Below are 13380 nucleotides of genomic sequence, written 5' to 3' on the forward strand. Positions count from 1 at the left end.
CTCTCTCATACTCACACAAACACATTACTTAAAAATACATTACACCTCTACATCCTCGAGCTACAGACTGATACATTAATCTGTTTCCTTTGTACGATTAAAATTAATAATAACCCTAATCTACTGCTTTGCCCCTTCTCTTTTGACGTTCTAATTCTTGAGCTAGATAGATATGAATGATACTTTACTAACAATAAATGACATTGATAGCTTAGAGATCGCACACTCTTTGGAATGTGATATTACGGCGCTTAATAAATATTTAAATGGTAAGAAATGTGACTTTACTGTGATCTTTCAAAACATTAGAAGTATCTATTGCAACTTTGACGACTTTTTACTTAATATTTCCCGACTCAGTTTTAAAACGGATGTCATAATATTAACTGAATGTAGGATTAACTTGAACAAACAGCTACCATTGTTACCTAATTATTACTCTTATTTCACGACATGTCAGCGTAATGTACCTACATATGTGTTCAATTGTAAATTGAATAATAAATTTAAAAAAAATAAATCAAAACGACGGGGTGGTTATTTATGTAAAGAATACATTGAAGCATAAAACTACTGAAATTAATTTAGAACAGGCGTCTTGTTTACAGCTTGAAATTTTGAACTGCATAATTTTAGGTATATACAGATCCCCAGCAAATAACAATGCGGAATGTTTTATTAACTCACTAAGCACTCACCTTGAAAGTTTAAATACAAGTAGCGGAAGTATTATAATAGCGGGTGATATAAATATTAACATAACTCCTAAACATGAAGTACCACCATATGAGCAAAGAAATATGTTGTGCTATTTAAATATGTTGTCTATGCATGGTATACTATCAGGCCACACTATACCAACTCGTGGTAAAAATTGTCTGGACCATATCATGTTAAGGATAAACACTAAAATGCTTAGAGCAACAGTGGCTGTATTGAACACTTCTACCACTGACCATTATACAACGCTTTTATCACTTTCTAAAATTAAAAATAGTTACACTGTGAAAAAAACTAATACAACTATAAACTTTGAAGAAGCTTTAAAACAATTAAAAATGAAAATTCTAGCAAGTTCTTTCTATTGTGATGACCCAAATAAGGTCATAAATGACTTGATTCACGCTTTGTCAGAAACATTAAATAATAACACGAAAATCACCAATATACCAAGTAATCACCGCATAATAAAACCATGGATCACACCGGGTGTCCTACGTTGTATTAGAACCCGAAATAAACTTCAACAAAAATGCCGTAGTAATCCATTTGATGAAGATAATAAACGAATCTACAATAGATACAGAAATTACTGTAATAATCTTATAAAGAAGCTAAAAAGAAACTACGAAATAGAAATACTAAAAAATTCAGTCAAAAATAATAAACTATTATGGAAAAATATTAAAAATATTACGTATACTAGTAACAATAAATCCACCAACACAGAACAGACGAATTTGAAATTGACTCCCTCTGCCTCTGCGGATCATGTAAATAAGTTTTTTGTTAATATTGGCAAGCAACTTGCTCAGCAAAATACAAACACCGAATGATGAACTGAAAACTTATCTCAAAAACTTAGCAACACAAATCAACTCCTTCGTTCTCCTGCATACTGACGAACATGAAGTAAACTGTATAATTAGGAACCTAAAATCGAGTAGTGCGCCTGCCTGGGACAATATCCCTACAGCATTTTTAAAATCTGCAAATTCCGTAGTTGTTCCCATTATTACCTATGCTGCAAACCTCTGTTTTGACAAAGGAATTTTTCCGACACTTCTTAGGTTGTCAACTATAACTCCTGTGTATAAGAGTGGAGACAGAGACGATGTCAATAATTACAGGCCTATATCTGTATTATCAGTGATATCTAAAATACTGGAAAAATTACTCAATAAAAGATTACTAGATTATTTAAATAAAAACAATATATTGTCTGTAAATAAATTTGGTTTTCAGCGTGGAAGATCTGCGGAGAATGTAGTAATCTCCTTGAGTTCTCTGGTTACAGAAAACTTGACAAACGTAAGAAATGTTTGTCAGTATTTTTGGACTTAAAAAGAGCATTTGACACCGTCTCTCTCTCCATACTGGTACACAAATTAGAAAAGATAGGTATAAGAGGTACTCCACTTTGTATATTCATTGATTACTTGACAAATAGGAAGCAAACAGTGAAATTAAATAACCACATCAGTAGGTGCGAAAAGGTTTTGTATGGCGTACCCAAAGGTAGCGTTCTTGGTCCTACGCTTTTTCTTATTTATATAAATGACCTATGTGATTTACAGATCAAGAACGCTAATATTTTCTCTTATGCTGATGATACAGCCATTGTATTCACTGATAATTCTTGGGATACTCTGAAGTCTAGTGCGGAACGGGGACTGGAGCGTGTAAACAGATGGAAAATTAACAATTCACTTACCTTAAATACTAATAAAACAAACTACATCTGTTTTAGTATAAATAATGATACTCAGCCTAAAAATAATTTTCACTTAAAGATTCATAATTGCAAAACTACAGGTAACACCAGTAAGTGCACATGCCCTTCTATCATTAAAGTTGCACAATCAAAATATTTGGGTGTTCTTGTGGACCAGCGACTCTCGTGGTATCCACACCTCAAACATGTCATTAAAAGAGTAAGAAAACTTAATTGGATTTTTAAAACACTAAGATATGTAGTGCCAGGACCAGTCGCTGGTCCGCGAGTCTCGTCGTCTAGGGATATACTTAAGGAAATATACGTGAGTTTGGTTCAATCTGTATTGATTTATTGTATTCCTGTATGGGGTGGAGCTCCTAAAACTCGTTTTCTCGAGTTGGAACGTGCGCAACGCAATTTGCTTAAAATAATGTATTTTAAAAAAAGACGATTTGCCACTAGCAGTTTGTATCAACTATCAAATTTAGCCACTGTAAGGAAACTCTACATCACTCAAACTGTACTTAGACAACATAGGTCTCTAAAATATGATCTAAATATTTCGAAGAGGAGAAGGAAAGACATTGTGGCACAAGTACCTAAAGTAAATACAACATTTGCAAACAGACAATTCAGCAAACGATCGGCCCATTTGTACAATTTAATTAATAAGGAATTAGAAATATACGTCAAAAGTTATAGGGACTGCAAAAAAGTTACATCAAAATGGCTACAGTCGAAATCGTATGAGGAAACCGAAGATTTATTAGAACAGTTGCTTTAAAAACACTACTTTCCTAATCTATGACAACAGGTTAACACACAGACATACATACACTCACACTCACTCACTTACTAACTCACACATACATACATACACACACTCACTCGCACATACATACATATATACACACACACACACATTAAGTATAAGTTAAAAATGTTAAATATGCATTTATAGCTATGGAAGAGCGGTGCCTCCTGACACAGGCTTGATAAGCTTAATAGGAGGTACCATCCACTGTTAATGTAAAGTTAATTGTATTACTTAAATAAACATTTATTATTATTTTATGTTTAAATTCTTTACCGACTACCTTCTAAATAGCACGGGGCGATCTGTTATGGGCCTTACAAACAAATATAATTTATTTTGTTAAATATTATTTAAGAAACGCCGTTGATTGTCTGAAATAAATAAACTTAAGTTTACGAGGAAAAATTTAGACAGATAACTATCTTAAAATCATAAAAATACTAATTTTTACATTCACTGTCAATTTATTTTTACTACCGCGACACATGGTGTTCCTAGTGCGGGGCTATGTTGAGTGTGTGCGTTATTATTATTTATTACTACTAAGCAACTAAAATGCAGAATCCACTAAATCCACTTATGAAACTTAAAATTCCATCCCCAAAAAAACATTTCAAATTATAACGAAAAAGTATCCTGCCATAAAAACGACAGTGACAGTTCGTCGTTGCTCGATTGCGTTTTGCGATAAAAAGCTTACGTGAAACAAGCTTTTAAATTGCATCACGCGTTAAAAGCATCGCAGCGCCTGATTAGTCAACTCAAGGTCATATCGCGCAACGCGATGAATTGCGACAATTTATTGCCAGAATGTTTGCATTGTGAATCCACCTTAAGCGTTGGTCACTGGTCAGTTTAAAAAGCGTTTAGTTTAAGTGAAAAGTGCTTTTAGAAGCACGCTTTTTAAACGCACGTTTTAACGTTAAAAAATAAGCAGTTTTTTCCATTTCAACGGTTAACAAATACAAAAATTAAACAACTTATGTTTTTGACCGCTTTTATACGCCCATGAACAAAATGTTAGTATAAAGATGTTATGTCATAAATAAAAATATAACTCGTTTTTTACAAAAAAAAAACATATCTTAAAATCTTTAGTAGTCTACTCTTGCGTTTCGCTATCAACACAACGTTGCAAGCCTTTTTTAACATAAAAGTCTATGCGCCTAAACGTTTTCTAAACGATTTTGTTAGCTTCAAACTAAAAAAAAAAGGGATTCGCTTTGGGCCTTTTGGAGGGAAGTGTCGTTTTTATTTTGACTTTCAATTATTTTGTGAAATCTAGTTTAAAGTGGAATAGGATAGTGCTATGGTGCCTCGAACTAAAATACCCGTATCGGCCTGTTCTAAGGAATTCCGAGTCAATCCAAGCACGCCGCCTAAAATTACCTATCCTCTTTATGGCGGTCATATTTACAGAAACATAATTAAACGAAGACATGGCTCAAAGGACTTGTATCCACGCCAAAAATATTAATTAAAAAAAAAATTTTAATTAAAAAGTTAAAAAAAATTAGCAGGTTTTCCCTTCTCTAGTCTGGTGTGCCGTTGTCCGTACATCGTAAAATTTTCTACCATGCTATACTATCTGCAGCTTGATTTTGATTGCCTCTCCCTTTATTTCTAAGTCAATGCCTCTCCCGATCGGAAACTGCGTCTCTTCCGAGTCGAGTCGACCAACTGTAACTGAAACTGTCGAAAACTTTTGACATTTCAAATCGGAACAATAGTTGATTTAACTCACAAATTGGAAAAATGTAGTAGGAATCAGCGTCCTGATTTTGATTCAAATGGAATCGATCCGATCGAGTAGTCTCGAAATCAGATGGGTTTCTGAGCGAGAAGATGAACCTGATTCTTACTATATCTTTCTAATTTGTGAGTTAAATCAACTATTGTTCCGATTAGAAATGTTAAAAGTTTCCTATCGGCCAGTTGTAAATCGCAATTATGCGCCTCGACTCGGAAAAGACGTAATTTCCGATCGGGAGAGGCAATCAAAATCGAGTTGCTGGTTCATCTTGTCGCTCGAAAACCATCTGATTTCGAGACTACCCGATTGGTTCGATTCCAATTTGAATCAAAATCAGCATGCTGATTTGATTTTCTGATCTATCATAGGTATTAAATATAATATCTATATAATACACTGGTTGGGCAATGATCATGGGTTGAGTAACTGTTGGGTAATTTTCCAAAAAACTACAAATGGTGAAATTTGTCCGGAAAAATTCCAGAAAAATTGGAAAAATATAATTTCGAAGGCTCATATTACATTCTACGTTTAGAAATATCGACTCTATTTAACTACTACTTCTACTTTAACTTTTGACAGGTATCAACGTTAAATGTGGAAATTAAATGAAAAATATCCGGAAAAAGATTTAATTTTCTTAAAAATAGGATAGTATCAATAGAGCGATAATATAACGTTATAAAGAAGAAGAAAAATATGTTTTTTTTTTCAAAATGGTAATTTTTCCATGACCCAACATTATGTTGAGGACAGTTTTTAAAACTTCTACGCACATAATTAGGTTGTGAAGCCATCACAAAATTGAATGACTATATTTTATTACGAACGAATGCATTTACGACTTGAAGTTATTTTGACATTGATGTTTGAAATTAAAACAACCAACAACAATGTGAACAATGGCGTTATTTTGACATAACTTTGATGTCGTTCACGCCGGTAATCCGATTATTTTGCGTCGTGCACGAATAAATACGACGCGTTCGGCATTTTCGCAGTTGGTTATTCGTTATTACGAAAGATAGCAGAGCGAAATTTACCAGTGAGTTGTACCAAAATAACGTTAAAGTAACGTAATTATATTTTTATATCTGTACAATTTGTTAATTTCGTTTCATTTGTTTAGATCTCAGCATCGTGACTTGCACAATCATGGTCAGGATACTAGTGATTCTCCTGGCCATTGCAGCCACCCTTGTGGACGCCCAGACGATGTAAGTGGTGATTCTTTGGAATGTACACAACTATACACCTTCCTAGATTGTGATGATGCAGCCAACATCGGTTGAATATTGCTCACATGAATTTATCAGTTAGGTCGGTAATTTATAATCACCAATGTGACTTCGTTTGTCTGATAATGCCTAAATATTACGGGAGATGAAGCATGCTTATAGCTGTTTGACAAAGATACTATCTCATCCGCAATAGCCGAGTGCCGCTGTACCGCATGCAAACGGTGCGCGTGCACTTCCATGAGGTGGGCACGGAGTTAACGCCGCTGCGCGTCAAGTACCGTGTCTCTGGACCCGCGCCTGAGCCCCTCTCCAACTACCTTGATGTAAGTGCCCTGTAGGTGTAACTTTAAAGTGTTCTAACTTGCAAACAGCCTCATCAGCAGATAGAGGAGATGAATGAGGAGACCTCTTTGCTTTTAGTTGTTTAAGATTTTGTTACTTGCCATTTGATAATTGTTTTCACATAATTCAAAGTAGTTATCATAAAAGAGGGTATTACACTTTAGAACCTTGTTTTTCTTACATGAGGGGTGATTTAATAAGCCATACTGCTTTATTGCACAAGCATTGATAGATATTGTTTACTTAAGCTCATGTGATAACCCACTCTATGTTATTGTGACCGTGTTATCAGTCACAGGACACATTATGAAGACAGACATATGATGCAAATGCTTTAAATGTTAATATTGAATCTGTACAGAATTTAATAACTACTTATGGAGTTTAAGGGTCACCTCTAATTACCACAGCCAGATGGTGCACTACTGCAATGTATTAATTAAAAACAACTAATTATTTAAAATGAACAAAAAACGTATCCTCTGCTAAATAAATTATATATATATCTCTGTAAAAATGCCAATGGGCAACACAAAGTGTAACCTAGCTCTCAACAACAGCGAGTTTGGACACAATATAGACTTAATTTATATACTAAATAAATTAAATGAGTAATTCTTTGAATGCAAAATAATTGCCACATTTACGAACTCCGTGGCACTGCCCAGAACACCCAGACCACCACTTTAGAAAAGTTAATTTCCCAAATTCATCCCACCGAATCAAACTCTGAACCTTCTCATCCTGTGCTCATAGTGCAAACTGTTGGGCTACCAAGCTCATCCTATTTGTACTATTATATTATTTGCATGTGAAATCTACAAATACAAATTCATTGGTAAAGCAGATTGCCTTATGAAGAAATATTCAATTTATTTAGTAGTAAATTAAGTGCTATATTACATTGCCATCTTGAAAGTTTATGTTACGCAATCTGACATCACTCAAACACTTTTGTCGGTCTTTCAAAGAAATATACACAAGCTGCCGACAACAAGATGTCGTCGCGTCGGAGCTTACTCGTTTGGTAGAAGAAATTATAATTTATTTAGTGGAGGATAAGTATACACTTTTTTAGCTACATAGTCAGTTCGAATATTGCCTCCAAAGCATCCAAACAACATCCTGTACTATGTTATATTGCATTGTATAAAGTGCGCCCAGTGCACCTCATTATTTGTTCAAAAAGTTTATGTTGCATTGCTCGTTTGAATGTAATGCAATCGCGCCGCCGCGCGCTGCTGCGGCAATACAAGAACCATTCATGTGCCCTGGACTAATGCTCTGACAGATCTTTGTACAAGGCGCTGTGAGTGTGGTAGTACATTGTCCTACCCCAGTGTTCTTATTGATGTTAATTCTCATTTTGAGTTTTAAGTTTTGGTTTAGTCATTATTTGCCATATATCAGATTTGCCACCTTTTACATGTTGTACTATAGTTAGGCAATAATTGGTCGCAGGCGCAATACTACGGACCGATATCGATCGGCAATCCGCCACAGACGTTCAAGGTGGTCTTCGACACGGGCTCCTCCAACCTGTGGGTGCCCTCCAAGAAGTGCCACTATACCAACATCGCATGTCGTACGTACACATCGCATTTAAGTCTGCTATTTCAAATGAGGAATTTGTTTAAATTTAAAGTATACCCTATACGTGCACATAGGCGATAACAGCAAACGTGCATGACTTGTTGGAAATTCCACACACTCCCTAGCAGTACACTTTCCAGCGCATTCTATTTTGAATGTTGTGGTGTAGAAATTGTAGGTACAGGACTTATCACAGTAAATATATATCGAATCTCTAAACAATCAAAAGCGCGTGTTGGTATATTTTTACATAAATTTAATATATGCTATTGACTTGTCTTACTGAAAAATTCAAAAAGAAAAAGATTGTTGTATGTTGTGATTGGAACATCGATATTTTGAAAGAAAATTTAGCAGCCAAAGATCTTATTAGTACCCTAGAAACTATAATTTTAGCGTCCATACTTACTCCAACACGACTAAACTCTAGCAATGACCAAATAACTAGCAAACATGAACACCGCAAATTTATGGTGAAATTCATCACCTAGGTCTCTCAGATCATGAAACTGCGCAAACCTTTAAGTGTAAAAGTCAAGAAACAAAAAGTTTATAATATAGAGAAACATTAAAAAATTTTGTAACTGCATACACTTTCTTTCGTTTTTTGCCGTCGTAAATTCAGGTAGGATGACAACCGCGTTTGATGGTTTTTATGATTTGTTTTCTTTATTGTATAATGTAATTGTTAAGTAACTAATCATCTCACAAAAGTTGCGTTGGCTCATTAGAGGTGTAAAAAAGTCATGTAAAATCAAACGAATATTCATAAAATCAAACATATGTATAATAGAAAAATCAAATAAATCGTACAATAAACTACATTATAAAAACTACAATACACTGCTTAAAAATGCGTATTAAAATCAAAACGAATCAGTAATACTCAATACATAAGAAGCAATAAATACCAACAAATGTAGAGCGACTTAGAACACCATATTCACACACACTCTCTCAAATGACTCCCATAAGGGTGACATTAATTCGCTACAATTCAATGACCATGTACATCATAATCATGATGACATTTGTAATATTTTTAATACCAATTTATTAAATTTAACTAATAACTCCAACTTGACTCAAACTCACATGACATCAGACATAATTAAATATTTGGGTCTTTCTCAAAAACGGACTTAAAATGATAAAAAAAAACAATGTTTTCTGGTATGATTCAAAGTAGTCTCAAATGAAAGGTACCGTATCCTACAATATGTTTCACTTAAGAACCTAGCTATTATCACTGTAGTTTTCATGAAAAAAAGGAAAAAAGTAAAAACGCCTCCATGTAGTGACACAAATCCATGCAAATTGTGTCACCTCCATGGCACTAGATGGATTTTTTTTGAAAAATCGTACCTTATAGATCAGTGCGCCAAAACTTACTTACTTATCCCGGAAGATAGGACACATAGTACGACAATAAATAAAATTTGTGATAGTCACAAGCCTCTCATAAAACAAACGTATTCTCTAATTATGAAACAAAAAAACAGTGGCATTCCACAAGGAAATATTTTAGGACCGGTTCTTTTCAGTCTGTACATAAATAATCTTCCAAATGCCATAGATTACGAAAGCATGCTGTTCGCAGACGACACCACCCTATTAAAATGCTATAATAGAGACAACTTTGAAATGGAAATAAATGAAGCACTACATAAAGTGATCAAATGGTTAAATGCAAATGACTTAAACATAAATATTAGCAAAAAACATGTTGTTGAATGCAGTTCAGGTCACATAATTGTAATCCGTTGTCTATTCAAGTGCACTATAATAATGAATGAAGTGGTAAATATTGTGGACTGTTTTAGCTTCCTGGGAGTAAAATTTGACAAACTTCTAAAGTGGAAACATCACATTGATCATGCCTACGTAGGCTAAGACAAACTGTATCTCACGAAGCCGCAATGTTGGTTTATCACGGGTACGTCTCTGTATTAAGTCATGGGCTGATACTGTGGGGAAACTCGGTAGGTGTGGGTAGGGTGTTTTTAGTGCAAAAGAAATGCATTGACACATGCAAGCTCTTTAAAAAAAACTCAGTATACTACTCCTCGCCGGCATGTATGTTAGACATCCAAGTCAAGACACACTCTCAACATTTCAGAATACGTGGCGAAATAATTCAACGACAAACTCGAGTTAAAACTATGAACCAATAATGCCAACCTCGTGCCATAAAATAATTTATACGAATAACTGCTTCAACATGTGCATCAAGATTTTTAATAATTTATCAAATGACATTAAATTACTACAAGGACGTACTTTTAAACTACAATTGACAAGATGGCTTTTGACACATTGCTTCTATAGTAATAAAGAATATTTCGAATTTACAAATACTAATGAAAATGCAATAAACAGTGCACAAGACACAATAAATTCCATTACATTTGCATACCTGCTTGCAGGTTGAATACATTGTACGTAAAATATTTACCATATTCTGGCAAATAAACGTATTCTATTTTATTCTACTTAACCATTATCTATCTATCCATCTACATTAACCAGTCCAGAAGTTCCGAGTTGACTTGATTTGTTGTACTCAGTGTTACACAACAAGTACGACAGCGGCAAGTCGAAGACGTACCACAAGAACGGCACGGCGTTCGCCATACACTACGGGTCGGGCAGCCTGTCGGGCTTCTTGTCCACCGACCAGGTGGAGGTGGGTGGCATCGCAGTGCGCGATCAGACGTTCGCCGAGGCCACTTCGGAGCCGGGGCTGGCGTTCGTGGCGGCCAAATTCGACGGCATCCTCGGCATGGGCTTCCCCTCCATCGCCGTCGACGGCGTCGTACCGGTCTTCGACAACATGGTCGCGCAGGGACTCGTGAAACCTATTTTCTCCTTCTATCTCAACAGGTGTGTGCACTTGCGTACGTAGTCGAATAAATAGAAGGACAACGGTGAACGTTTATTTATACGTTGCGCTCAGAGACCCGTCGGCGGCGCAGGGCGGCGAGATCATCCTGGGCGGGTCGGACCCCGCTCACTACCGCGGCAACCTCACGTACGTGCCGCTCAGCAAGGCCACCTACTGGCAGTTCCGCATGGAGAAGGTGGCCGTGAAGGGCCACGGCTTCTGCGCCAACGTGAGTATCCCGGGCGCGGCGCCGGCGCGGCCGCCGCCCGCCGCCGCCGCCCGCGCCTGAGCGCGGCTGTGCGTTGCAGGGCTGCGAGGCCATCGCCGACACGGGCACGTCGCTGATCGCCGGGCCCTCGGCCGAGGTGGAAGCGCTCAACCGCGCGCTGGGCGCCACGCCCATAGTGTTCGGCCAGTACGCCGTCGACTGCTCGCTGGTGCCCTCTCTGCCGCAAGTCGTCTTCACCATCGGCGGCACCCAGTTCGTGCTCGAAGGCAGCGACTACGTGCTGCGCGTAAGTGCTCACGGCCCTTTCACTACCGTTTACGACCGCGCCTTATTGTAACGATACGCATTTCGTTCGTACCGATGCGAGTAGATGAATCGTCTTTCTAACGGTTCGCGCAATAGCAGAGACGTGTGATTGTGCCAGGTGTCGCAGTTCGGCAAGACGGTGTGTCTGTCCGGGTTTATGGGGCTGGACATACCGCCGCCCAACGGCCCGCTGTGGATCCTGGGGGACGTGTTCATCGGCAAGTACTACACCGAGTTCGACGTTGAAAACAAACGCCTCGGCTTCGCGCACGCCGTTTGAAGACATCCTGTCTCCAGCTCTCTAGTCCCTCTCCGACTCCTCTCACTCTTCAATTACCATCCGAAACAAAGACTGCAGCTCTCATTTCGTAGACTCTGCTCCGGTCTTTTCTACGTGTCCTTTCAAATTGGCTCTACATTCATTCCCGCTTATAAAGTACAGACGACAGCACATCAAGCTATACATTAACGGATCTTATTCCGTTGCACTGGAAATGATATTGCTATATATATGATATTTGAGCAAAAGCTTGATGTGCTGTTGACTGTACATTGTTACACGCGTATATGCCATTGCTTCCAATTCAACAATCACTGCATTGTATGGGAAAAAATATAACATTGTTCTTCTTTATTGTCTATTTAGTGTTTAATTTTGTTACACATTTTAAGCGTTAAGGTAAAGCACCTTGGATCATAAAGAAACGTTGACGAAGAATGTCGTAGTAGGACGGACATAGACATATTCATGACAAATAATTGCTAAATAGTGCACGCTAGTTAGGTGCTTTTTAATTAAACCTTAATCATTGTGTGTTTGGATCAGCCAGGTACCTACGTAATACATGATGACGTGTTCCAAACACGCGTTGGTCTAGTTTTTAGTTTAGTCTGTAACGACATGTACCAATTGTTAGCACGTTTTTATCGAAACAATAAATATTTTTAGTCATCACTCTGTTCGTCTTATTTCTTACCAACTTGGGATACTCAACGACGAAATACCTAATTTACAAAACCGGTACAACCTTTTCGTTACTTACCATAAACGACATCCATACAAACATAAAAATCAACAGTTCACCATCCTAACACTACTTGGCTTCAGGCAATGCTTTCTTGTCTTCATCATGTTGACTATGGCACGGCCTATTATTGTAAGTACAACGTTCTCTTAAGATGTTCAGTAGCGTTGGTTTCGAATTTACCTGTGTGGACGTCGCGTCGGTAACGCATTCGTATTGAGGGTCCTTCTTTACGTACCTATGTAATTGCTACAAGATAACGTTCATTCTCCTCTTTTTTATATCTTTAGAAGACCTATCTGCTGCTGTACCTTAACTTTCTAACATTCTTTGGGAGTAACGATATCTATGTGCGTACTAGTTTGGAGTCATCTTTTCGTCAAAAGGTAAACTCGTTCAACACAATGCATTATCATTGATAGCACTTGCCTTATTATATTTTTTCTTGTTTCTGACGTGACCGAATTTTTGATATGGACATGGGGTCACTTTTCGTGAAGGCCACACGTTGCTGAACTTTAGCGCTCATTTCTTATTGAAAATCCCTCCTCCTCCTCGGATGTGAATCTATTTGGACGTGCCCGCGTATTACTCTGATTTTTTATAAAATAAAAGTGAGTTTGTGTTAGTTTAATTCGTAACAAAAATCAGGCCTCCATAAACAAAGAGAAGATACTGTTTCCTACATTTAATGATTCCGGTACTTCTAGTGCCCTGGTATCACAACTGCAGCTACCTACGCATCACCGCTAA

General features: G+C 37.2%; 3 protein-coding genes across 3 annotated transcripts in view; 2 read left to right on the top strand and 1 right to left on the bottom strand.

Annotated features, from left to right (window-relative positions):
• The window catches only part of LOC113229702, a 17350-nt gene extending 14692 nt beyond the window's left edge, over positions 1-2658 (top strand). The window contains exons 8-10 of the mRNA XM_026463385.1: positions 1966-2099; positions 2298-2402; positions 2536-2658. Coding sequence (XP_026319170.1) covers positions 1966-2099; positions 2298-2402; positions 2536-2658 — 362 coding nt within the window. The remainder of the gene's footprint in view (positions 1-1965; positions 2100-2297; positions 2403-2535) is intronic.
• A 3263-nt stretch (positions 2659-5921) lies between these two features.
• On the top strand, positions 5922-11984 carry LOC113229486 (lysosomal aspartic protease). Its single transcript, XM_026463088.1, has 8 exons — positions 5922-6052; positions 6137-6224; positions 6442-6571; positions 8052-8175; positions 10751-11066; positions 11140-11296; positions 11376-11582; positions 11721-11984. The coding sequence occupies exons 2-8, from the start codon at positions 6163-6165 to the stop codon at positions 11880-11882; spliced, it is 1158 nt and encodes a 385-aa protein (XP_026318873.1). The 5' UTR covers positions 5922-6052; positions 6137-6162; the 3' UTR covers positions 11883-11984.
• A 712-nt stretch (positions 11985-12696) lies between these two features.
• LOC113229703 (PHD and RING finger domain-containing protein 1) overlaps positions 12697-13380 on the bottom strand; it is a 13427-nt gene continuing 12743 nt past the window's right edge. Inside the window, exon 7 of the mRNA XM_026463386.1 lies at positions 12697-12876. Coding sequence (XP_026319171.1) covers positions 12697-12876 — 180 coding nt within the window. The remainder of the gene's footprint in view (positions 12877-13380) is intronic.

This window comes from Hyposmocoma kahamanoa, unplaced genomic scaffold (assembly GCF_003589595.1).
Source record: "Hyposmocoma kahamanoa isolate Upper Pololo Valley unplaced genomic scaffold, ASM358959v1 62, whole genome shotgun sequence".
NCBI lineage: Eukaryota > Metazoa > Arthropoda > Insecta > Lepidoptera > Cosmopterigidae > Hyposmocoma > Hyposmocoma kahamanoa.

What these genes read in the sequence shown, in the direction of transcription:
- LOC113229486 (XM_026463088.1), top strand. Translation starts at nt 6,163, where the DNA reads ATGGTCAGGATACTAGTGATTCTCCTGGCCATTGCAGCCACCCTTGTG. An exon ending in CCCTCTCCAACTACCTTGAT is followed by an intron (nt 6,572 to 8,051) that starts GTAAGTGCCCTG and finishes AATTGGTCGCAG; the next exon opens with GCGCAATACTACGGACCGAT. An exon ending in GCAGCGACTACGTGCTGCGC is followed by an intron (nt 11,583 to 11,720) that starts GTAAGTGCTCAC and finishes TGATTGTGCCAG; the next exon opens with GTGTCGCAGTTCGGCAAGAC.